The sequence below is a fragment of the Parus major genome, chromosome 6 (genome assembly GCF_001522545.3).
Source record: "Parus major isolate Abel chromosome 6, Parus_major1.1, whole genome shotgun sequence".
NCBI lineage: Eukaryota > Metazoa > Chordata > Aves > Passeriformes > Paridae > Parus > Parus major.
The window spans coordinates 15,224,464-15,251,367 of NC_031775.1; the positions used below are offsets into that span (position 1 = coordinate 15,224,464).

At 40.3% G+C, this 26,904-nt stretch overlaps 1 protein-coding gene and 1 long non-coding RNA gene across 3 annotated transcripts in view; both read left to right on the top strand.

Moving 5' to 3' along the window:
* The first annotated feature begins 6,289 nt into the window (after window positions 1-6,289).
* LOC117244670 lies at window positions 6,290-16,180 on the top strand. The gene is made up of 5 exons (XR_004498176.1): window positions 6,290-6,400; window positions 6,894-7,052; window positions 8,927-9,635; window positions 12,007-12,114; window positions 14,909-16,180. It is a non-coding gene; the product is annotated as an uncharacterized LOC117244670 (long non-coding RNA).
* Window positions 16,181-16,911: 731 nt separating this feature from the next.
* Window positions 16,912-26,904, top strand: part of HECTD2 (HECT domain E3 ubiquitin protein ligase 2) — a 45,582-nt gene continuing 35,589 nt past the window's right edge. Inside the window, exons 1-3 of one of the 2 annotated variants that reach the window (XR_004498101.1) lie at window positions 16,912-17,322; window positions 21,516-21,645; window positions 26,168-26,306. Coding sequence is in view for 1 of the 2 variants with exons in the window: in XM_015633609.3 (XP_015489095.1) it covers window positions 17,089-17,322; window positions 21,516-21,645; window positions 26,168-26,306 (503 nt within the window). In the remaining variant the exon portion in view is untranslated. The remainder of the gene's footprint in view (window positions 17,323-21,515; window positions 21,646-26,167; window positions 26,307-26,904) is intronic. The other variant, XM_015633609.3, reaches the window with a different exon arrangement.

Genomic DNA, 26,904 nt, shown 5'->3' on the forward strand with positions numbered 1-26,904 from the left:
GTGACAGAAGGCCATATGGAGGTATTGAGGGAAAAGCTGCCCGGAGTATTTAGAGCAGTGAAGTGCCACACTTGTGAATCCCAATTTTAGAAAGCCAAATTTTCTAGGTCATTCAGTTCAGAAGTTGGAGGATGAGAAGTAGAAGTCTGAGATTTTGGTTCTTTTCTCCTTTGAGGTGTTTCCCCACCTTTGGGCTGCTCAGTGACACAGAGTAGGCTGGAGAAATTACTGCCATGTGCTTAAAGCATTCGCTCTCTATGGCTGCATTGGTCTTGCTTTATGCTGCTCTGGCATCACAGAGCAGCTCTCAGTGCCCTCACCTGGGGGATTTCACCAGCAAGGGGCAGGCAGAAGCTACTGTGAGTACCTGTGCTGATCTCTTGTATTCCATTCCCAACGGCTTTTGTTATTTGAGTTCTTCGTGTGAGGGTCCTCCTGGATGCTCAGCCAGACATTAAGAGTCAGGAAAAACCAGAACAGAGGAAGACTCTCATTGCAAATTGCACCTTATGAGAGGTGGACTGCTGAAGGTTGAGTATGAGTAAAGGAACAGGAAAGAACTTCAAAGGGTGAAGAGCCTGGACTTGCAGGTTGTTTTCTTCAGTGTGGATGTTGCATGGAAGAACTGTGGTAACAGCCTCTGAAAGCACATGTGAAATGCTGACACCCCAGGCAAGAGATGTTGAACACAGAGTTGTCCTGACCTTGGTTAAAGTATGTGGAAAAGATTTCCAGCTTCGTACTGCATGTCCTTCCATTTGATTAAATGACATAAGTTTGTGTTGCTGGAGGTTATCTTACTTTGTTTCTGTCCAACAGAATACAAAGGAATGCAGATTGAAGGTGGATTTATTTTGGTTTTTAGGGGTTTTTTTGGATGTGTTGTTTTGTGGTTTTTTTGCTGCAAGAGAAGTGAGGTCCAGTGGAAACTATTTACTCCAAAGTGGAAACATTCTTAGCTCCAAACATGTAGGTGCCTAAGTAGACCTTCCTTGCTTGCTCAGGCAATGGATACCATGTCAAACCAACCTGGAGGATTAAACATTACTTTGTTTAGGGGTACTGCTGTGAGAATTTCCAGTATGGAAATGAAAGGTTGCTTTGGCTTGAAGAGAAAGAAAACTAAGTGTTAGCAGTCTTGCATCTTTTTTACTAATGAGGACATAATTGGTTGACTGCAGGGTTAACCCCATGACACTTCAAACTGTGTCACTTTCTGTGGGAGACACTAAAAAATAAAAATGAGGAAATACAGAAATGAGAACTTTAACTGTCAAATGAATATAGTTTTATAGTGTCAATGCAGACAATACAGAAAAGTGTCCTTTGCTTTTTGCATAGGTCATGTTGAAATAATTAGCCCTAAAGAGATGAAGCTTTGGAGAGTCCTGTAATGTCATGAAATATTCATTTCTGGTAAGTCATTTAAGCTAGCAGCATTGAAAAGAGAAATTATTCCAAAACATTTTACAAAGGCTGTTGAACTCTTAGATGGGAATAAGGAAGGGGAGTAGGGAAGGAAAAGCTTTTATTTTCTTTTCTTTTTTAACTCAAAGCCTGAGCTGTAGTTTACCACTATTATTGATTAATCCCTTGCTATTTCACTCATGTAGTCACATGATGCTGACCAAAACTAGGAAGGAAATGCTTGAAATTTGTATCTAAGCCCCTTCTCCTGTTTCAACAATTTGTAATGTGGGATCTAGAGTAGTATCAACCAGATAAACTGCCCAAGGTGTTGGTTTACACTTTGTGGAAGATTTATTACCATCCAAAACATGAGAAATTCTTCTCAGTTGGCTGTGATTATAGTAGTGAGATCTCAATAGAAAAAAAAAGCATGTACTGTGGCAATGTTCAAAAAAATTCATTGTACTACTGTGTTGCCAGCCAATGTCACCCACATCTGCTTGATAGTAAACAGATTTTCAGAATTTCTTCTTACTAAAATTAAACATATATATATATATATATATATGCACATATTTAACTTTAAATTAAATCACATACATTTAGTTCTACTTCAAAAAGGAGAACAAGGTTCACACCACTAATTGTTTGGCTTCATTTCCTATCACTCAGTTCTCTCTTTTTTCAATCATTTTTAGCCAGGAACTCCACTATGCCAACCAGTTTCAAGCAAGATGCCTCTGATTAAATGGGCCCTAGATTACACAGCAGAGAATAAAGGGCATAGTGCTACAGCTTTACAGGAAATGCCATCAGAGGAGTTTCACCCATAGACTGGTAGTCTGGAGTCTGATTTACCATGTGAGCTGAGCTCACATGAACCCCCAGTTCATCACAGTCAGTGCTTTGCCCATGAGACTACAACAGGCCAGGAGAACAGTCAGGTGGTCACTTTGCATCATGAGCCAATGGAAAACTACCAGGGCAGGGACATCTTCTGTCCTTGACCTGTGTTTCCAGCTGTCTGTTGCCATTAATAATTCTTACTTGTTTGGGTTGAGACTGTGTTATCCTTGGTGCAGTACAAAGAGTCAAGTGATTTTTTTTCTGTTTGAAGTCTGTTTACCGTGACCAGTGGACACTGGCAGCATCCTGGTTTCTGCTTTATTCTCTTGCTAAATCTACATGAGAGCCAGAGGTGCTGGACCTCTGTCTGCAGAGCATCACTGCAATGCTGAACTGGTGGGACCAGTTTCGACCAAAGGACAGATCCCTAAGGTTAAGGGCATCCTCCTTAACCCAGAGGACACAGCTTTGTAGCCATTCAACAGGGTTCCACAATTGTTCATCAAAAATGCTCGATGTGTAAGGGGATATATATCAAACTCACTGGATACCCATTAGTGTTAAGATGAATCTTCAAGTAGACTAGAAAAAGACACTGAGCAGTCCTTCTGTTTAGAAAAAAAAAATAATTTTTTCTAGAAAACTGGAAGTTTTTACCCTCTCTCACCATCCCTGCATACCAATTCTTCAAAAGGCTGAGCAGCCCATAACAGAGTTATTTCCCTATTTCCATCTGTTAGCACTCATTGATCTGTTGTATCACACACAGATTGCCAGCTGTCTTTGGGCCTGTTCCAGTTCTGAACAACACTGAGCATGACAGATTCAGGGGCTTCAGAAAAAGGGATGAATTATATCTGTACAGAACTCCACTAGGTTCTGAAGTGTAGCTCTTGGAAGTGTGGACAGAAGTCCAAATTCATATTATTTTACCTCAGTTTTCCCCATTCACAGGAGCAATAGGGTGAACTCTCCCTCCAGAGCTGTTGCAGTGCTGAGGCACTTGCCCTCTCAGTAATGCTCCTGAGAAGAATGGGCACAAAGTGAGCCTTTTGAGGTGTCACTTTTCATGGGCAGAATATAAAACTGCCAACAGATTCCTAAATTTATCATTGCTCAGGAAAGAGATGTTACCAACAGCTCCATGTAAATGTCTAACAACTTTTTTTTGCAGACTAAGTATTGTATACGTGTATATTAAACATAATGATTCTCCTGAATAGCCTTGAGTACTTCATTAATAGTATAGAAGAACAAACAATGCTTTTAAAGCAAACTTGGTGCTCTGTCACTCCTTTTTCCTCATAATATACAGTAATTACAAACAAAAATATGACAAAGTAAAAAATATTTTAAAACCCCTAACAGAGATGTCACTCAGTACTCTATTAAAATTGGTACTTATAACATAAGAAAATGGAAAAAATCTTTTTTATATAAATTATGAAGGTGATGAAACCTTTATCTTCATACAGGTTTTGGATTATTAATTTTGGGAATGCACCTTTTAGATGCAATTATAAGGGACATCTGTTTTTATAGCAAATAAATGATTACTGTGTGCAAATCTAACCCCAGTGGTGTTCACATGGTGTTATGTTCTGCTGGACATGCAGTTCTGTGCACTCAGTGGCCCTCTTGCACATATCAGATGTCAACATTTTGGCATGGAATTCACTCAGTGCCACTTTCTGGATGCGTGCTTACAGCCCTGAGGTGCCACATTGCTCCTGTGGGCAGAGTGAGCAGACAGTTGCATCATCCTGCTTTTGCACCTGTTCTGGAGGTTTTTATTTTCCTCTGCCTCTTCTGTGGCTATATTGATGCTCAGACAGAAAAGGGAGATGGAGTGGTTTAGCAGTAATGCAAGAGTGTTTTACAACATGTGAGTATAGAAGCACCAGTTTTAATGAGTACATCTGGAATTATTAAAATGCATGGCAGCAGAGAAACAAAAGAACAAGTTGTTTTTATTATAACTGGCAATTTATTTACTAAGAAGCAGATTTTTGTCTGTGAAACTACTCATATGGATAAAATGGGCAGGATTTGTATCTACAGCTCTCTAAGGCTAAAATTCAATCAGTTTGGTTATTTTGTTATTTGTCCAGAACATTTTGGTTATTTGCTTATTGTCCTTCACAAGTAACTTAGTGTATAAATTTCTCTGCTCCCCCCGTCCTTCCTGATTCTATGATTATAGAACCTGGAGGTATCAATTTAAATAATTGCTGCTGCTGTCTGTAACCATAATTTCAGATCTTGGATACTTTTTCTAAAAAGATTGTCAGAACAACTCTTCTCTTCTGGATGCTCTCTTAAACCACAGTCATGGTGTGCCACCCAGAGTTGGGATAGTAGAGCCTGGGCACAGAGTGGCTCAAGTATCCCCTCCATGTTTCCCTAGAGATGAGTGAGAAATACAGCTTAAAAATAAATGCATCTTCCCATGAAAAAACACAGGGAAGAAAACAACATCTCCAGTAGCTACATAGATATAATATGTGATGGAAAATTGATGCCTAATATGGTGCAAATGATTACCTATGCATGTTTTATTTAGCTATGACTCACTTCTAAACAGATCATTCCTCATCCTGCAAGGGACAGAGTGGAGAGAGAGATAAAGAATATCAACCCAGCCCCAGCTTATCTTGCTGGCAACACAAGAAGGCTTCCTTAAAATGTCTGCTTTCCCTCTTCTGTGATGACTTCTACAGAGATCGACATTCCATGTCCCACTCTGCACGAGATAACAGTCTTCATTTCCATGTGTCGAACAGTATTTTTAGCACATATTACAATTCCCTAGATGGAAAGTAAAACCACAATGTTGTATCTCAGTCCAGTGGTATCACTTCAGGCTACAGCCATGAACTGGTACTTAAGTCATACATCCTTAATTATACCAGATACATAGTGAGATCACATTCTGTGCCCTGAAAGATTGTTGTGGCATGTCATGTGTCAAATCACACCACAAGTAAAAAATATTCGCTGTACCTTTTTTGGGCAGTTCTTGCAAAATATAACCTATGTGCACATTCCCCTTCTGTGCATGTGTAGGCAGACAGGCACCAGAAGTGAACCTGAGCTCTGGATCCCAGGGATGCCCTGTTTGAGTCTTTCCCAGGGGTTGATTTAGCCGCCCTTTCCTGCACAGCACCCACACCAGTATGGTGAGTTCCAGCTTTGGAGCTGGTGCCTGACCTTCAGGTACTGCACTGAGCCACTGCTGAGCCCAGACCCCACTCCTGGCCTTCACCATCTTTTCAAGGATGATGTACCAACCTTTCTGAGCTTTTCCCTGGCTTAAGCACACCAGAGCTCTACATGGCCACACAAAATGCTCCTGCAAACACAGCAGAAGGTGGGATGACAGCAGGTAGCTGTAGGGTGGGAGAGGTTGGACAGATTCTTTCTTTCAAAAACAGAACTGAACACACCAGAACTGAAATACTCATTAAAGTACAGGCACTGCTAACTATCAACAGCATGAGCAACCTACCAAAAATACCCATCTTGAACTTACCTAGCTTGAAGACAGGTACGGATGAAACTCTTGGGGAATAGAAGTCTCTGGCATAAACCTTGATGTTTCCTGAGGGAAAACATTGCAATGAGACCTGGTGTTCATGGAGTCTTAAGAGACACAAAAAGAATCTAGACAAGGTGTGTTCCATTCTTCTGCCTATATATTTCTGGGCTGTCTCATTTTTATGCTCACTAGGGAAAAATACAATTTCTAAATTTTTATATATATATTTTCAAAACCAAAGCATTGATAAAGAAGAATCCCTTGTAGGTTTGGGGCTTTTTATTTTTTTATTTGTAAAATTATTTTTAAATTTTTAAATTATTTTAAAAAATCAGAATTGTACAACACTGAGAGTTATAGGATTTTTAACAAACAAGATTTGATTTAACCTCCAAGTTTTTAGAGTTAAGAAAATGGACCCTGACTTTTCTGTAAATAACCTTTTAGAGGAATGATTCATAGAGCACACAATGACCAGAAAATATGTTTGCTATTTCACAGGGACAGCTGTAGCAGGAAGGGAAGAAACTTCTGACCAGGTACCCATCAAATGATGACATGAGATATGTGACCTTCCAAATAGAATTCTGGAGCATCTGTTTAAAAGTAAGCTCCTGCTGGCATGATTTCAAATCCTGACCAGAAATTAGTTCTCATCCACAGCTGTCTAAAGCCCAACTAAATTAGCTCATGTTTTTCAAATTGCTTCATTCTGACAGGAAAGACTAAAATGTTTGCATGTCATGAGTATTGTAGGTGTGCATATCTTGACCACAAAATAGAGCTTGATATGGTCTCATCTATTATTTTGATACAGCTGAGCATTTTATGGAGTAGATTTTAGAAGAGAAATTTCTGCTGGAGACCTCCAAAAAGAGGTATAGCCAGTGAATCTTGAAATTCTACCATTCTTCAGAGAATATAAAATTATTGAGCACTGAATATGTATTACATATGAGCAAATGCTTCAAGCTTAGAATCTTGTGACTGGGTCTTTATTTGTATTTGGGTCTAGTTTGATTCAGTAGAATGAAAGGGTCTAAACTTAAAAATATTTTTCTGCAACCATTGTGACAACTTCTCTTTGTTTTTTAAACAGATGAGGGATGCCTTCATAAAGTCATGCACATTAACTTATACTGGCACAAGTGCTTTTACAAAGAGTAAATTGCTCACTGGAAAAAAATACAGCTATGACTTTGAAGGTTGTGTTAAATTACTAAGTTCAGTTGAAAGCGGATCACAGTCCTTGTAACCTGTAAGTATTCTTTAAACTGCCAAAATTAACAAAAACCTACGTATCATTTATTTATATATCAACATGATGCAAATAATTGGATATTGCCTCTACTTGTTACAAATAGAAACTTAAGTTGCAGACAGATCTGTGACTAGGCAGGCCTTCCCTGGCTTTACCTTCCCCATCCTGTCTTTCAGGGTTCTTAGAAAGGAAAGAGGACAGGGTGTATGTCATGCTTACATTGACCTGCCCTCTCCTGCAGCTGTTGGCAGGACATTCTGCAAGGAAGCTCCCGTGTTTTACAATCTCCTAGTTTTGTTTTCTAGTCTACCAGAGCTTAGGTTATGTCAGAGGGCATTTCTTTGGCTGCACAAAATAGAACATAGGGGTCCACTTCTGGTTATATACTTGGGTTGATTTATTCTATGAGGGGCAGTTTGTTACCACCCAAACCATGCTATAGATAACTGAACGTAAGAGATCCATACTACTACAAGTTTTCTGAGTCATTATGCCTTGGACTTGAATATATGTACTCAATAAATACCATGGTGGAGGTGGAGCTGTATCCTGCAGCCTGGAGGAGGTTTCAGTGATCCCTGAAAGAAGGTCATTCTTTGTCTCAATGGGAGTGTTAGGAAACCACTGGGTACTGGGGATTTTGCCTGTCCTTTCACTGTGCTATCAAGCAATATGTTAGCATTTTGGGTAGAATTTCAGATGTTTTCTCAATTACTTTTGTTTACAGTGACTCTATGAAGGTAGTTCTGTTTCACCAAAAATTACCATTATTTACACTTGTTTCCAGGGCACACCATCCTTGGATTGTAACTCTAGTGTGATCATTTAGCTTCTTATTCCTCACTGCTTAGGACTGTAATGCTGGAGAATGTAGTAATGCTGGAGGAAGGTTACAGAGTAAGCTTCTCTATAGTTGAAAGAGACAGAAAACTAAAGAATCTGCAACCACCGCATAAATAAGCCACTTGACACCTTTAAAAGCTTCAACTTAATCTATTTTTGGAATAAAACTAGCATCTATGCTGACAGCTTTCATGCCAAGTTTCAGCTTGATGCAAATTTGAGAAATCCTGACTAAAAACTGCTAAATCTCAGGAGCACATAAACACTACCTGATCCTAACTGACATTCAAAACAGACAGTAGCTAAGCTGCAGTATTTATATAGTACACTACTTCATACTCTGAAAGATAAAAACTAATCTTCTTTAGACATGCTTTACCAAGTGTACAATTGGGTCACCTGAAAGGCTATTATAAATAGAACTACTTGGATAAATACAAATGACATAATTTGGCATCACTGTCTTGGGAAGGATCCTGTACTCCTGCAATGCTCTCCAGCAAACCAGGCACTTTTATACTCAATAACAGTAAATTCTGCAATACCAGCTGAAAACGTGGGAGACTGTGTGTATTGAGTTGAACCTGGCTGGATGCCAGACACCCTCCAAAACTCTATCACTCCCCTCCACAGCTGGACAGGGGAGAGAAAATATAACAAAGGGTTCATGGCTTGAGGATAAGGACAGAGGGAGATCACTCATCAAACACTGTCATGGGCAAAACAGATGCAAATTAGAGATATTAATTGAATTTATTACTAACAGAATCACAGCAGGATAATGAGAAGTAAAATAAGACCTTCAAAACACCCTTCTTCTCAGCTCCACCCCTTCCCACAGTGGAGCAGGAGAGTCTGGGAATGGGAGTTATGGTCAGTTCGTCACAGATTGTTTCTGCTGCTTCTCAGAGAGAGTAGTCCTTCCCCTGCTCCAGCATGTTTTCAACAAGTATTATAATTTCTACAGGGAACGAGTACAGCTATTTATTATCTCTTATTTATACTCAAATAGTGTTTTGTAATTTCAGGATTCTCTACTGCCTTACTGTGTGTACTCAGGAACTCCACTGAAGATGAAGGCTTTTGCAAAAAATATCAAAATATTTATGTTTCAAGGAGAATAAGTGCAGGAAAATTTTAAAGGAAAAACATTTATTGAAAGGTAATTCAGGAGAAAGTCAGATATATGAACCCTGTTATCTAGACCAATTCTTTGATTTTTTTAACATTTCTGCCCCTACAGTCAAGCACTGCAGTAGAATTTTCTTAATACAGGGATACTGTGTGGTGCAAGGACAGAGGAAGGATTATTAACCACTTGGTGCACATTTCCTGTGAAGATGAGAGAAGCAAAATAGAATTATTTGTTCATTCATTAGGTAAATTTAGTCACCATTACATTATTTATGTTTGCATTGCTCCTTTTATCCCACACAAACCATGGAGAGATTTCTGTGCTTTTTGGCAGACAAGGAGGTTTTACTAGAATAGATGCTGTTTAGGAAGGAACAAGTTTTGAGTGAGTATTTGAGTATTTATGTAAAAGAATCTAGACAGTATCCATAAAACACACTTTGATCTTACTTACTTACATTTGTGCTTTTTTTTTCAAAAGGCCCTTGACGAATACACTTATGCAACATTCACTGTGCACTGCCTGTAGCCACATGCCACTGGTGCAGGGTGTTTGAATGGCATCCATTTCACACCGTACAGGGATCCCTTTGGCCCCTATCTGTAAGTACTTTGGGTGCTTCTGGAAAATCACGTGTTGTGTCACTTGCTGCCTCTTGCTGGCACACAGAGAGCTTCTTGTCTGAGCCCACACTGACTGAAGAAATGTCCCGAAGCTGCCGCTTCCACCCAAACCTGCTGTGAAACCTCAGGTGTGTTCCTCAGAGGTATGAACATCAGTCTGTATGTGTGATGGGCCTCTAATGCCACTACAGAACAGAGTGCAGTCTTGTGGGGAGTTTTTCTCCCTTCTGTGATTTTGGTCTGTGGCATAGCACTGCAGGGTGTTCCTTGTCTTTACTCTCATAGCTACTCCGAGCAAGTTGCTGAAAAACAGCCAGTTGGTCTATAGCAGGAAATTTGCAGCTGATAGCAGTGGGGGAAAGTTAAGAAAATCTTGGGAAGGTGAAAGAGTTGGGTTTGAAACCGATGGTGTTTACAGGAGACGGGAGAGAGCCCTCCTATACTTTTAGAAAAAACTGGCTTTCTCAAACAACTTTCCCTGAGCAGGAAAGATGGGAAAGTAAAGCAGGCCTGGAAGAGGGAAGGCTGAGCCTAAGAAATCCAGGTTGCCACAGCACCCAACAGGCTCTGCTTGACCAGGTGCTGAGCTGGAGCATGTCAGTGACTGTGCTACAATTCTGCAGCTGGATCCAAACCAGGTGAGGATCCAGACTTTGGGACAGCTGTCCTCAGGGCTTGCTCTGCTGCAGGAACAGCACCACTAACACTTGTAGAGGTTCACTCTCCACTTTGGATTCCCCCAAGGTTTTAACCATAGATGAAACATAGAGGTGATTTATCTTACAGACCAGCCTGAGAAGTGTGGCAGGAAGCTTGCAGATTCATCATCAAGGACTGCTCCAATCAGTGGTAGGGTAGCATCTGCCTCAGCTGTCTGATTCTAGCTACCATCATACGTGTGTCAGAGGTCTTTCTTCCTTGAGAGATTCAGGACCTCCACAAATTCAGATGTCTCCTATTTGTAGAAGTTAGCCATTAGCAGGAAAGACAATTAGAGTTAGCTAGCCAAGATACTGAAAGAAGCAGGCACTGTACCCATCCCATTTAGACATTAAAAAGAAAATAGCACAGGCTGCATTAAAAATGTGAAAGTCTTGACAGTCTGCAAGCATCCAGATCTTAATCCTGCCCAAACCAACATATCAGGTTAATATTGTTTATACGATTTGCCCTAACCGTTTCAAGGATACTCATGCAAATCACTGTATACATGATCTTACCCCATATTTATTACCTTTAAAGCTCGAAATCTAGGTTTTTCCGCCCTGTCAGACAAGTTTGAGAGCTAATAAATAATTTCCAAACACCAGGAACCCCGAGTGCGATGCTTTCTCAGCGAGGCCGGCCCCTTCCCTGGAAAAGCCGCCGAGCCGGCGCTGGAGGGAGCTGCAGCCCCGGCTACCGCCGCCTCCGCCGGCACCTCCGTTCGCTCCCCAGCACCCCCTGCTCCTCCAGCTCCTCCCAGGAAAAGAGGATGAGCATATTGAAATTATTTAAATTGTAGTTCTCTCTGTCACTTCAGTTCAAGAACGCTGCCTTTTAAAGAAATCGGATTAGTTTGTTAACCACAAAGTAAGGGGAGACTTGTAAAAACATGCTAAACAAATGCTAATTCTGACAGTAGTTTACAATTTTATTGGTCACATGACAAAGGTACAGGAGCTACTTTCTGAATTAAACATTATTACCTCCACCTCATTTGAACCTTCTTTCGCATGACATATTTTTTCTTATTTCCAGTTTGAATAGAAATTGGATAAAATTTTGTGCCTAGTATCTGCCTCTATCTCATTTAAAAATAAATTCCGGATCAGATGTGACAAAAGTAGTGAGCTATCTCCCAGCCTTAATGTCTATCCCTTGCAATACCTTGGGGAAGACCATGCTACTGCTACATTCTGTTCAAGTGAAATTAAATGAAATTTAGATTGAATAACCAACACCAGCTTTCTAGTGAGAAGAAATGGAAACCTTAGTAAAGCTGAAAGGTCACTAAGTGAATGCTCTTCACTTGGTGAATTTTTCTCTTGCCATATCTTTCTTCCAATGTTTGCATAAACTGCATTATCACAGATAAAGAAATGGCTCTGAAAAAGCCATTGCATTTCTAAAAGACCTTTGGGTTCCATAGCAAGAGGTAATATAATATTCACCTTATTGAGGCAGACAAAAATGAGTTAATCACTAATCTAGAAGATAATCTATAGCTTAGGCACCAGAGTCCATAAGCTTTTTTCGTTTAGCTGCAACAGCTGTTACACTGCACCAGTGATGACAAGGAACCCAAAGAGAAAACATAATGATGCAAATAAGACAAAACCTCTGATTCCTTCTTCCTACTCTGTACTAGGAATGCCCAAGCTGGATGCATCCCATCTGGTGGTGTACCTTCAATCAAACATTTGCTATTTGCCAAAGAGAAAGATATAATTGTCTGCCAAGACAACCTAACTTGCATGTAAGTGCTTCAGATCATTAACATTTTTTTTTTATAAATGTTTATAATTTCATTTTTTAAATGAGACTTTTCAAGTACTGGGGGATAGCCAAAGGGTAAGCAAGAGCAATAGATTCATCTAATGTTAGTCATAAGGGAAATAACATGGATTAGCTTAGGAGGGTTTGACTGTACCTTGCATATGTGCTTCTGGAATAAAAGGCGCTTTTCTCTCTTGCAAATGAAGGCATATGATCCAGAGACTAAAACAGTAAGCCAAGTTCAAGGTTGACATATTTTCAAACTTGCAGCAAGAATAACAAATATAAATGGACTAGCTTATTAGCAACAGTAGATGGATTCACAGTCATTTGGACTCTTTTGGGCAGAATTTTTCAAATTTATACCTTCAACTTCGAAGTTCAACTTTGAGGGAAACAAGTGGCTGCAAGAAGGGGAGGTTGGACAAGACTGGGGTCATCCCCTACAAGCTCTGAGGTTGTGCAGTCTGAGAATAATAATGACTTTTGAGCAAATGTGAACTTCCATCTTCCCTAAAGTATGATAAGGGCAGGTGGCACAGGAGGGTACCACAGCTCAGGAGTTAGAGGGCGAGGGAGTCCAGAAGCTACAGTGTCTCTAATTTTTGTGATTCACATGGCAAGTGTGGTGAGTTCTCCAACTGAGTTGACAGAGTAACAGGTGGATTTCAGTGGCATCTTGCCTGAATTCTGCTGAAAGGTCACTGAGAAAGATGCTTCTTTGTAAAACATTTCCATTTCAATGCATCAGATCTTTCTGTTGAAACAGAATGTTTTGCTGAAAACCTGTTGTGTTGGAAAACTCCCAGCCATTTCTTTTCTCCTACTCCCATAGAGAGGAAATGGGCTGTCTCCAGCCTTTGCTTCCTCTTTTGATGTTTCAGCCATCCTGTGCTTCCATTTGTGCCCACTCAGGGTCCATCTCACAAAGCACACATCTCTTAAATGTGTGCTTAATTATTTTGTACTGGGAAGTGTATTAGTTCTTCAAAAGGTATAAAGAGAAGGAAACAGTACTACTCCATAAGAAAGACACAGTACAGATGTGTGATGGACACACATGAATTTTGCCATTCAGCAACTGAAAATTCTGCCTATATTTTCTGAAGGACACATGTCATTTCAATTCCTGAAATACCAGTTAGCACTAGAGATGTTTGACACCATTTGATTGCCTACAGTAGTAAACCATTTGAGGATCAGGGAAAATCCCATAACAGCCCAAACCTATCCCCTAATGTTACTGAATTAAACCAGGGGTGATTTTGGGTAGAGCTGAATTTGACTTTTGACTGCAGAGAAAAATGTGACATCCAATCAGTATTTGTCATGACAATACTCGGCAGGGAATTTAGCCCTTTTTATTTTTTACATTTGTGTGTCACTCCCAAATGCCAGTCTGTGAGTGTATCTATTACTTGTAAGCATTTAGTAATCATTTGTGACCAAATGTTAGCATTTGGTTTGGTTCCATCTGTCATTCCTAGCTGCAGTCTGTGCCTGGCCACGTCATTGCACAGAGATGTGCCAGCGACTTTTCCCCCTTCCTGACAACTCAAACTCTTTGGCTAGAAGAGATATATTTGTGAAGCATTTTAAAACGAGGTGTAAAGAAGGTCTTATTCCAGTTGAAAGGGTCAACATCCTGCTGAGGCAGGGCTGTTCTTCCATAAGTACAAGAAAATCTGTTCAGGGTCACATCCTGCCTATGTCCCCCACAGTTATTCAGGGGTGATACTGCAGTGTGCATTGTTTATCTGAGCCAGCAGCATGGTGTGCCAGCATGGGGTCGAGTGAGACTGCAAACTCCTCCGGGAACAGCAAGAACTACAGACCCAGGCAACGTGTACTTGGGCATGAGCAACAGTTTTCAGTTTAACTTTACCTTTGCCCCTTTCACCAAAAAATTCAGTGAAGTAGCTGGCACCATGTGATCTAAGATTTTTAAGCAGCTTACAAGAGATGTAAAATCAAGGAAAGTGTCCTTCGAAATGGAGGCATTGAGTGTGTTTGGCCCTTTGTAAAGGTTCCCAGGCCATCTGGCCAACAAATTCATGAAGTCTATAGAATGGCAGTTGAATACTTACGTTTAGTTTTGAAAATTGTGTATGTGGCATATCCCACAAATCTTACAGCTGAAATGTCTTTATCCTGTTTTGTGACTGCTCCATTGCCCACTACCCCAGTTCATCACTTTGGCAACAAATTACTGCAGGGTCTACATGCATCACCTCATTACATACAGCACTGCTGCTCCCAGCTAGCATCCATCCATGCCAGAAAACTGAAACCCAATTTAGACATGTCTTTCCCAGCTGTGGTTATATATTTGACTGCCTTGTGAGTCTATGAATGATATTGAAATACCTTTAGTTTCAAAGCCTGGGCACCAGATATATACTACATTAGTTAGAAGTAAGAAAATGTGTTTGCTTGTTCAGTATATGGTAATTTTGCTCTCTTACAAAAATAGGAAGAGATTTTTTGTGCCTATTTTCATAATTGTCATGAGTGAAAATATTCATCTGAATTAGTTTAGTTCAATAGAGCACTTCAGCTTCAAATAGCACAGGAAAGCATGGACAATAGAAGTTGATATCTTTGATGTTGCATGAGCTTTTTTGTGAGATAATCTTGGTAGAAAACTATTTCAGTGTTTTTGACACTGTCAAAAATCAGGCCTTTATAGCTCAATGGAACTGAAAAAAAATGAATTTGTTTCTATACTTGCCTTTCTACATTTAATTTTTTCTTTCTTTCATCTCTCTTTGCAGCTCAAGGGAGTAAATCCTTCTATGTTTCAAGCTGGCACAGCTCCACAAAACAGTTATGCCAATTATTTCTAGCCAGGGAAATAATACTTACCACTAGGTGTAAAGCTGCTTGTACTGAAGCTGTTGAAATTACTATCATTATGTTATTTCTTGGCATGGAAAGGAAAAAGATGAGTGAGTGTTTGGGGGGCTTTGTTTAAGTGCAACAGGCCGCTTATTCATGCAAACTGCTGAAAGCCACCGGGAAGTAAGCACAGCGAGGAGGGTGAACTTCTTGGAAAACCAGATCTTATATTTAACTTGGTAAGGAGACAAAGACATTTCTTAATGAAACCTAAAAAGCCTCCAGATCTGCCAGTTCCTTCAGAAAGGAAAAGCCTTTCTCAATGTGTTAGATTAACACTGCAGTACTTATTGTGCTGTTGCTTTTATGACTCTTACAGAAATCTTTCCCACACCTCCTGCAGGAGCTACTTGTGTAGTGCCAATGCTCAGAAAAACCATCACATGGTTTTCCTCCACCTGAAAAATGATTTTGAATATTTGTTTTGTTTCACATGGTCTGTAATGCTATTCACACTCTGTTCTTGAAGCTGGGAGAAAAACTCTTCTTCAGACAAAAAATTAGAGGGGTCTGAAGGAAACTTTAAAGAGTTTGAAGAGCTTAAACTGGATGTAGGTTGGGGTACACAACATTGTCCCCCTCTCATGCAGCAGGGCTCCTGCAGCTGCATATACTGGGCCAAGTTGCATCAGTACTTCATAGCCAGTGTTACATCTGGTCTAGATGTTGTATTGCAACCAGGTCAACACAGCACCTCTTCTGAAGATGGTATTTCTTCACAAGCTTACAGCAAAGCTCCAGCACAGCCAGGGAGCTGCACTGAGGCTCCGACAGCAGGTACTGCCTCAGGCTGCCCGAGACGTGCCCAAACGGAGGGCCAGGAGCCACACTGCACACCCCTGGCACCGCTCTGGCTTTGCCATCAGAGACAAGACCACGCTCACACATTCATTACACTTCATTCCTCATAACACAGCACAGCCCTTCGCAGTCCACAATACGATATGGTGGGGATGGTCTTATTTGGTCTAAGGTTGGACTTGATCATCTCGAAGGGCTTTTTCAACTTTAATGATTCGACCATTTCTGTATTTTCTCCTTGGAGCGTGACCCGAAGCAGCGAGGAATGTGTCATGGGGCGACAGCGTGGTGTGAGGGGAGCCACTGCCAGCACGGCCTCACCGCGGTGTGAGGGGAGCCACTGCCAGCACGGCNGGTGTGAGGGGAGCCACTGCCAGCACGGCCTCACCGCGGTGTGAGGGGAGCCACTGCCAGCACGGCTCCAGAGCGGTGTGAGGGGAGCCAGTGCCAGCGCGGCTCCAGAGCGGTGTGAGGGGAGCCAGTGCCAGCGCGGCTCCAGAGCGGTGTGAGGGGAGCCAGTGCCAGCGCGGCCTGTGCCGGCGGAGCAGCACCTGGCACCACCGGGCGTGACGGAGGCGCGGTCGTGCCTACCGGTATCCGCCCCGAGGGCCCTTCACGCAGCTGTATATTTAGAGATATTTATACATTTCTTCATTTTTAATATATATTTTTATGTATGTTTATTCTTGATTATATTTGCTTATTACTCGTCTATTTCCTCGTGGCCACTCCCGGATCGCGGCAATGCCCCACAGCCGGCCCGGCACCCTTTGCCAGGGCGGCTGCGCGGGGCCAGCCGCAGCCCCGCGCCGGTTCCTGCGCCGTGTCCTCCGCTCCCCCCGGCCGCCAGGCGCGTTTCCACGAGCCGCCCATGAGCAGCATGGCGGCGGCGGCGGCCCCTCCCGCTGCCCGCGGTCTGTAGGTGGCGCGGCGGCCGAGGGCGCTCCCGGGCAGCGGCTCCGGCGGCGCCTCCGGCGGCGCCTCCGCTGCGCCGCGTCCCGCGCTCCCCCTGCTCGCCGGGGCCGCGGCGGGGGCGGCCGGGCTGCGCTGCGCTGCGCTCCGCCCCGCCGTGCGGGGGTGTCTGGGCGCCCGGGAGCAGCACGGCTGCTGCAGTGCCGCGGCGGCCGAGCGGAGCGGCGGAGCTGAGGTTGCCCGCGGGGGCTCCTCGAAGGGAGGAGAAGAGGAAGCGCGGGGTCGCGGGTGCCGACGGCACTGAGAGGCTGCCGCGAGCAGAGAGGCGGCCGGGAGCGGGACCATGTCGCTGCAGAGCCCCCCAGCTGCCGCCGAGCTGTCCCCCGGCCCCGGCGAGGGGCATCCGCCGGGCGCGGAGCTGAGCCAGGGCAGCGCCGCGGCCCCGTCAGCCGAGGAGGGTGGCGGGGAGGAGGAAGAAGAGGAAGAAGGGGAGAAGGAGAAGGAAAAGGAAAAAGAAAAAGAAAAGGAGCGAGAGAAATTGTCGCCCATCCCGTCGGCGTCCACCGCGGCTGCCGGGGTAGGTCCCGTCAGCGCCCGGGCAGCCGCCCGCGGGCCCGCCCGTGTCGCTCCGTTTTCATTTGCTGTGTTTGCCGCTTTATTGGGGAGGAGAAAGGGAAGGGGGAAGCATCGTCTTCATTTTCGTTCATGTTCCTTTCCGCTGAGAGGTTTTCATTCAAGTTTCTTAAAAATAACAAGTGCATCTGTAAGCAATGACATAATGAAGCTATAAATTCTCCATCCACTTATAGTTAACATTTTACAACGGTCTGCTCTGTCGGGTTAGTCATGACTGAGGATTTGCAGCATTGTGAATGTTCATTAAGGGTTCTCGGGGGTGGAGGGTTTCAGCTCTAATGCACTTAATGGCAAGAGAGGTAGCTGGGAAATACTTCTGTATTTTTAACTTTTTCTTTAAAAAATTTTTTCCGACTTCTTTTGTTGAAGCAAAGCTCACAGAACATTTGGATGTAATGATGAATGAACTAATTCACGGAAAAAATGGGGAAAGGATATTTGCTAGAATAACTTCATTTAAGAAATCTTTTTTGGTTTTTAATTATACCAGAGTTGTGCTTTTCTTTATGCTGACCGTACAATATTACAGAACGTAAAATTTTCCTGGCATGAGTTGGATATCTTACATAGCTTAACATTAGAACTTCTGGTAAGCTACTTCAGTCCAACAACAGAAATGTTAGTAATCTTGTAGTAATACACTCAGGAGATTTTAGTTCAGCAGTTCTGAACTTATTAGAATTATCATTTAAATTATCATTTAATTATCATTTATTTAAATTCATAATTTGAATTTAGAAGATTGTGCATATAATATTTATGACTGTCAGGAAATAATTGTGATGTGAAACTCAGTGATTGTATGCAAACTGCAAACTTCTTGGAGCAATTCTGCCAATTTTGTGTTTTGCCTAAATGTTCCAACCTTCTGAAAGACTTTCAGCTTTGTAAATCTGTCAGAATGTGCAAGAATATTTTTATTCTCATGATTCAAATACCGATTTGGTGGGAGAAGTCTCTAATGGACGAGTGCCCAGGAGTTATTTTTACCTTTGAATATATCCATCTTAGACTTTGAATGGCAAATGCCAGCCCTTAGACTAAAGATACAAATATCTAAAGTGGCCTAAAATGTATCAGGCTTAGCTGAGCTAATGAAAAATGTGTGGCCCTGGATGGTCATGTAGAATTCCAACTAAAAGAACCAGGAGAACTTCTTTGTAGCTGGACATCCGCTATGTACCTCTGAAGTGTCACCGACAGGCGGAAGCTGTACAAACGGACCTGCTGCAGAGCAGCTCAGACCTGACTGGGGGTGTTTGTGTGTCAAGTGCAGGGCGGGGTTTGAATTTACCGAGAGCCTAATATGGGGTTCAATAGCATGTTAGGGGGTGAGAAAGAGTTTTGTGGAGAGATGTCATAGACTGTCACCAAAGGGGGGTGATAGTTTGGGTGTCAGCATTCAGATTTTAGGAAGAAACTGTGGAAAGCTAAGTAATTTGCTCCCTAATAAATAGGGACTTCTGTAAAGCAAAAACAGTCCAAAGTTACACCTTTCAAGCTAAAAATGGAAGGGAAAATCCTGCTTCTTGTGCAGCCTGTTGCACTGCCAGATGCCTATTGGAAATCTGAGTGTCCTTCATGTCTTCTTGCACAGGAAAGCTCTTTTCCTCCTCACTAGTCTTTGCTTGCCATATACATAATGGTCTCGATTAAGCAATGTTAAGGCTAACACTGGATTTTCAAGAAACTCTTCTAGATGATCTTTTGTCTCTTCCAATAAAGAAGTCTGTGTGTCCTTCTTGCAAACATTTTGACTTGTTTTCACTATTTCATTTAACTTCAATAATGAAAAACACAGTTTTATAGAGTGTAATGCTAGTACCTCTCCAGTCTTATGGAGGGCTTAATGCTTTGGAAAACTTCCTCTAAGAAGCCAGGGGAGTTGTAGGTTATTAATATGATCTTAAAACAGGACTAAAGATTACTTTGATCCACTAACTCCCTCTAAGCATATTCATTCCTTTTGTTGGGTGAGAGGGGAATGGTGGATGTTCAGTTTTCTGATTGTCAAGTCATAGGCTCTAAAAGCTTAGTGACCTCCTACAAAATTTTTAAGTATGACATGGTGCTCTGCACTTGGCTAAGATTACACCCTTAGGGGTTGTCAGAATTTCTCATTAATGAGCATAAAGTTTCCCTCTAGGGCCTCTCAGTAGAGCTTTTGTCCATGTTTGTCTAATATTGTTGTAACTGTGCTTGAAACAGGATGATGGAGTTAAAGAGAGCATGCAGCTTTTGTTCTTTATGATCACTACTGAGGGAGGTGTCAGTAAGGAGAAAGTTTTCAAAAAACTGTTCACCTATAGTATTTCAGTGGCATGGCTGGAGTAAAACCTAGGAAGCTAAGTCTGTCCAAAAGGCTGTCACAATAATTTATTTAACAAAAACTTCTTTGTTCAATTATCTCTTCTATCTATTCCCTATTAATCACAATTAGACTAGCCTGTGCTTCAGAGCTTTTCTGCCTGAAGCACACATTTTGTGACAGAGAAGATTAGCCTCAGATCTGGATTTGTTTAAAGTTATTTTTCAGCCACTAATGTTTGTCCAGGGTCTGTTTTTCTGCAGGCACATGCCAAGCAATTTTTAAGAATCATCTTAATGATATTTCAAAGGTTATAGACTACAAAGAAATATCAATCTGAAAATTACACTGGTAATTACATTTTATTTTGGAATGTTTGTTGCCTATAAGGAATTTGAAACTAGAAATTGAAATTTGATAAGAATACCCATTTTAGAAGTTGAAATCTGATATTTTAAAAGCCAGAAGCCTGATAATTGTTCAAATTTACAATTTAGGGAGTTACGAGCCATAGAAAAATAGCTGTATGTGCCACAGTTATTTAAAATTCCTGGCAGCATACCAGCTTATGTACACTGTGGTGTGGTAGGTTTATAGACTGTCTTGTTACCATTCTGGTGGTTTTTCAGGATGTTGTGATGGAAGTGCTTTTCTTAGAACTCTAACTGCATGTCTTAGTCCAAATGTGTTTCTGTTAAGGGGAAAGGGAGATGTACTGGTTCAAAAATTTTGATATGCTATTACACTAATTATTCTAGAACATGTATTATTATTTACAGAATTCAAGTTTTGATTTGTCTGGAAACCTTTTTCTAACTGAGAGTACAGATGCCAGATATCAGGAAAGTGAGTCTTTAGGTTACTGTGAGGTTGAAAATCATGATGTGCAGGAAGTGTGTATATATTTTTTTAGTCAATATTCCTTCTCCTGATATCAGTTGATGACTTGAAAATATTAATCATGAGACTTATGCCATCTTGGGCAAGCCTCTTAACCTCACCTATGCTTTGCAAATTCTGCAAATTCTGTAAACTTAATACTGTAGTACTGTAACTGCTTATTATTTATGTAATTTATAACTGTAACTATATCTAGTAGCACCCAGTGCTGATTTGCCAAACAGACTAATTGACACAATCCTTTGAAAGTCTGATGTGTGATTTCACTTCTGTTTGCTGTTAGAACACAGCTCTCAACACTTAGCAGAGACTTGAACAGGCTCCTTGGTGACAGCATGTGCAGGTGCTCAAGCAGAGAATCTTTTAGCACTTTGTTAGCCAAGGTTTTTTGGCCAGCCTTTCTTCAGTGGCAGCAGATGCTGACCATTCTGAATCATTAGGGAGTTTTGCCCAGGTAGTTAGTAGTGAAATTTTTTCAGCAGGTTAGAGTTTTTGGCCCTACATTTCAAGTTTTGGGAAATTTGTCTAAACTACTTGCATATATTAGGGCTATTTGGAAAAAGGCATATGTGACACTTTCTTCTGTTTAATCTGAGCTGGATATAGTGATAAGTATAAAAGTAGGCATTAGGATGCAGAAAGCTAGAATACCATTGACAGCATCTTAATTGTATTGTGTTTTCCTCACAGTAATCCAAGGATATCTTTGTATCCTGCAAATTAATGCTTGGGTTTTTTTATGTAATGGAAAGGAACTTTATGGTACCTCACAAACTTGCAGAATCGTTATTTATGTCTTATTCGGTTATTACCAGTCTGATTTCAAGATAAAAGATATTTAAGAATTCTGTGTAATACCTCACTAGGAAGATTACTCTAGCAGTAATGTATTAGCCCTTTAGAGCTTACTGTCATGTTAATTACAGGGGTTGGAGGATGGAGCCAAAAATCAGTTTTCCACTTTCAGCAATTTCATCACAACTATCAACCAAAAGAAAGAAGGCATTGGAAACAGAAATTCCCCTACACAACTTGTTATACCCAACATCAAAAATGGTAAGAGAAAAAAGACCTGTGTTACTTAGTTACCGAGTTTAGAAGGTGCTCCATTTTCTGCCAGTATTTGTATTGTAGTAGTGCCAGAAAATCTAAAAATCTAGATTTCATTAAATTATTCTGTGTTGTATGTTGTACAGACAGTGATATATGATAGCCCATCCTCAGCAGAGGTTGTGTCATAGAGACAAGTTGGATAAGGAAAAACAAATAGACCTGGAGGATGAAATAATCATCTGAAGTTTTAAACAAAGGTACTGATTTTTCAGATTATCTGCAGATATTCTTTGTCTAGCTACAATCAAGCAACTGTCTCTAGAAATCGTCAGAAGTTTGGAGAAAATCATTTTATTGCCATCTGAAGGATGGTGGGAATGAGACAAGTATAAGGCTTTTAAATGAGACAGTTGCTGAGAGATATTTTTCAGTGAAGATGAAGAAAAAATGATATGCACAGGCAACAATTGGTAAGTTTTGAAGAACTTTATAAGTGAGAAGGAAGTTTGTGGTATGATGAGGTAACAATACTTGATGAAAAGAAAGTAAGTGTAGTGGCTCTGTATTCAGTATGGTAGGCTAGAATCATGAAGCCTAGATGAGATGATGTTGTGGTTAGACCTGGAATTTTTATTAGGCTTTTGGGCTAGGAATTTCAGTAATTTGGGACTTTTTGTAGAAGACTGTGCAGACATTTTTCAGCTTTGTATTGATCTTGTCTCTGAGCAAGTCCTCTTCAGGCTTATTCTGCTGTGGTTCACTAAGTCTTTATAGTACTTATAGTGAATTTGAGGCAAGAAAGAGACTGCACTGAGAGATCCTCAATAGTGTGACTTTGAAACAAAACTGTTGACAAGTGTTGTCAGTTTCAAAGTTGTGCAGGAAAATGGTGGTTTATAACTTGCAGCATTAGATTCTTACTAAAATAATATTTTATTAGTCCTATTAGCTATACTGTATTATGCAGCTATACTGTACTGTACAGCTATACTGCAAAACTAATAGTCAGTGTAAGACTTTTTTTTTTTCCAAGCAGTTTTTGTTATGGGCTAGAGAGGTGCTTTCCACTTCCAAAACAAGGGCAATCACTCAGGCAGAATTTTTTTTCTTAGTTCAAATTGCTTTGCACTAAACAAAGGAAACCCCAGTGGCTGGAGATGGCCAGTAAAGAATTCTCTCACTATGGCATAACATACCAAAATCTTCTTTTCCCCTGACCCCCCTCCCTCCCCTTTCTTTTAGTGCTTGGCAAGAATGAAAAACTCTAATCACCACCCTCTTGAAGTGCTCTCAATTCTGCTGCAAATAGTGCTGTCCCAGTTGTAATTACTGCCTCATGAGTACTTAGTTTATTTTCACCACTCTAATTCTTGGCAATATTTATTATAATCAAGGTTATATTCTTGAAACAGAGCTCAGTGTGTAAAATCGAGCAGATGCTGTAGTAGTTTCAGCATCAGAGTAACCTGCCTATGTAAAACCAAGGTATTTTTAATAACAGTCAAAGGTGTTATTCCAAATATTTTGAGGCAGTATGTTTATTCTGTGAAGAAATGAACAACTTAAACAAATTTGTTGATTAAAAATGCTGCTTTTGCTAAGCTGGCATTGAGGAATAATGCTTGGTTTGTATTTTGGTGTTTGATTTTTTTTGCACATGTGCTGTCTTTATATATGTGCTGTCTCTGAACATGTGTACACATGTAGCTATATATATAGGTGCATATACAAGTAATGCTTCAGGCTCAGGTTCAAAGAACATTACTTTCATTGAAAACAACAGTGTGGAAAAGCTAATGCTGGTAAATACAGCATGAAAAGCAGGGGGATGTTTGTGTGCACATAGCTGCCACATATAGTGAGTCCTCTAATGTAACAATTTATTTACATTAGAATTAAAAAATTAAAAAAAATTATTTTTTTTAATGTCTGGTATAAAATTTATATACTAAATAGATTCTTTTAGTTATTTTCTAATGTTACAAATAGTAGGTTTTGTTTGCTTTATCTTCTTTGAAAATCTTCATTGGCCAGCAGCTGCGCTGGTCACAATGAAAATAATTGCAGTATTCATTTGCCAAGAACTTCCCTGGACTACTCAGTTCTGCTTTGTATCGATGAAATTTTCTTAACCAAAGTTTTTGATTGTTCCTTAAGCAGTCATGAATTGCTGAATTTTTTTACTTGATGTAACTGGGCAAGAAGCCAGAAATTACTGTTTTTTCTTGTCTTGTTATATTGTGTTATTGCTGTTTATCAACTCAATACATAGAGTTTCTCATTTCTACTCAATGAAACTCGAGTGACAGGTCTTAATTAGTATTCTTTACTGGCAGAAGAGCAAATACATCTATGTACAAATAAACTTGAATGATGACAAAACATACTGAAGCTGACCATATGTGTTAAAGATACTATTAAAAATTAATTTTGGTATATGTAAATTAAATTGCATATATTTCAGAGAAAATAGCATTGCTGACAGGGTGCAAGTTACCAGCTTAGCACCTAGAGCCTCAATTTACTGAATCAAGAAGCAGTGTCTGCCAGCAGATCTCTTCTACAGATGTAAAAGGAATATTTTCCTCATTTCAGTGTATTCAGCTGGTTATAACTGAATGTTTAATCCATTTAAAATTGAGAAGACAGAATGAGAGTTAAATCAAAAAGCTTGTTATTCTCAGAGTATAAAAATAAGACAAATTCTTAGATTTTTTAAAGTCAATCCATCCTGCTTTCAGAGAATGATGTTCAATAGCAGAATGATTTTTTGGCACCTTGGCTTGGATTAATTTATTATCTGTGTGTCTGCTTTGTTTTTTGCAATTACTACTCTTATCTTAAAATAGTCAAAATTCCAGCTTTGAGAATGGACTAGGTTCCATATCAGTAATCAATGCCATTCTCTGGGGATTGAGAGCAGTTCTGATCTGCTATCTCATGAATGGTGTCTGAGTTAAGTCACAGTGATAGTGTCTCTGTCATGAGCATGACTGAAAAAAAATCTGCTTTTGGATTCATGGCACTTTTTTAGCATATGTTTTTTCCTGCTGTGATAAATGGAGTAGGCAGCAGTGTAGTGATACTACTTTAATGTTTAGTTAATTAAAGAAAAACAAATCTTCAAAAAGGCATAGAGGGGGTCTTAGACAATTCATAGAGCATTTTCATTAAATATGTATGACTTTTGAGGACACTGTTATTTTATGTAGTGTCTTTTATCTGAAACATATGTCACAATTCATGTAAATACTTTTTAAAATGAGCAGCATAAATCAGACTGTAAGAGTGTTTGAGGATGTTTGTGAAGACACTGTCAAAATGATTATTGGAAATGCAGTGGAAATATTTTTTCATGTCTTGGGTGAGCTTACCTTGGCTGACTGCCATACACCCACCAAACTGCTCTATGGCTTCCCCTCCTCAACAGGACATGTGGAGAAAATAAGATAAAAGAGCTCATGGGTTGAGATAAAGACTGGGAGTACACTTTCCAATTATTGTCATAGGCAGAATAGACTTGAGGATATTAATTTATTGCCAGTTAGAAAACAGAAACAAAACTCAAAACACCTTCCCCTTCTGTGCTTACTACACTTTCCCTTGTTCTCAGCTTTCTCTGCCAGCAGCCTGATCAGGGATGGGCTCTCCACTGGCTGCAGGAGAATCTCTGCTCCAGACCCTGGAGCACCTCTTCCTTCTCAATCTTTTCCACTCATGTGGGTATCTGTAGGGTAGTTTCTTTCTTTTTTTTTTCCTTCCTTCCTTTTTTTTTTTTTTTTAATCTCTTTTCTCTCTCAGCTGCTGTACAGTTTTTTTATCCTTTCCTAAATATATTGACATGGTGTGGTACCAGTGTCACTGCTGGGCTCAGCTTTGGAGCTGTTGGACAGAGGCAGCCTCTTCTCCCCTCTCACAGTTGCTGCACTGTTGCCAAGCCTTGCCATGCTAATCTGATCAAATATTCTCAGATCAAATAGAAAGGAAGTGGTAGAATAGAAAGACCTTGGCAAAGCATTGCCAGTTGTACTGGAATAGGCAGCCAAATTTATTGAGAATAAGTGTTCAAAGATGTTTCTGTTTCACTACTAATTCTCTGTAAGAAAAAAAAAAAATTGCCTTTCCCATTTAGTGTTTTGGAGAGATTCTTTATGGAAGCTGTAGATGATCCACAGTCATCTCTAGCTAAAGTTCCGTATCACAGTGTAGAAAAATGGATGTCTTGTCCTTGTATGATAGTTGGACTTCAGTATGGTTGTGCATGAGATTTTTCTTCACTGTAAGGAGCACCAGTATTGCAGTTTGTATATTAGATATTTACACTCTATATTGGAAATACAATAATGGGTGACACTGCTATTTTTATTAGTTAGCCAATTTTTCCATCATATCTGCATGTGTGTATGGTAAGAAAAATACCGTTTTAAAGAATTAGAATCAAACACTTGGAGTTTCCTTTTTTTCCCAGTACCAATTTATTTGTGTTAGATGCATTGTATTTACTCTTCTTTACCTTTCTATTAAGGAAAAGACCTACCACCTCTTTGCCTCGATGTACGGCAAAAGCAGCGCATGTCTATAGATATGTTGCCCCAAGAACTGAAAGCACCATTTCCTCCTGAACCTTCCCTTCCAATTCGAACCAAAACTGTGAAAGATTTTCAGTAAGTTATGCTGGTGTTCCTAGAAGTTTGCTTTCTTCCTTTCTTTGGAATTCTTTTCATTTTTACCTAATGCATACATTTGATTTTGTTAATCTTAAATAAGGAAACAGTTTTAGTAAGACTGGCAAGGAGTTAGTCTGGTTATGATGGTGGGATTGATAACTCTGTTACAGTGAAAACTATCAAAATATTTTTTCTAGCTTGAAATGTTGTTCCATACAGAAAATGGCAAAGCATATACTTCAGAATTAGGAATGCAATGAATGTTTGGTTTTGGAAAAAAATATGTATGGCTTTTTGTAAGCTGGCAAATCCCTTTCAAGTCTTAGGTATTTTGGTTATACTGGCAATTATTTATCTCTTCCACGTTTGAAATTTTGTGCTTCCAGGGAGGAAAAGGAAGAAAATAATTTTTTGATTATTCAGTGCATATTTGGTGGGAAAGAAAAAGAGGTATAAAGGAAAATTTGCAAAGAGATGATCCTTTGCTGGTATTCAGATGATTCAAAGAGCTGATTCAGATCTTTGTATCTATTGATTATTGCCTCTAGACAGCCTGTGGCAGTGTTTGTAAAGTGCTCCTTCCTTATATCTAATC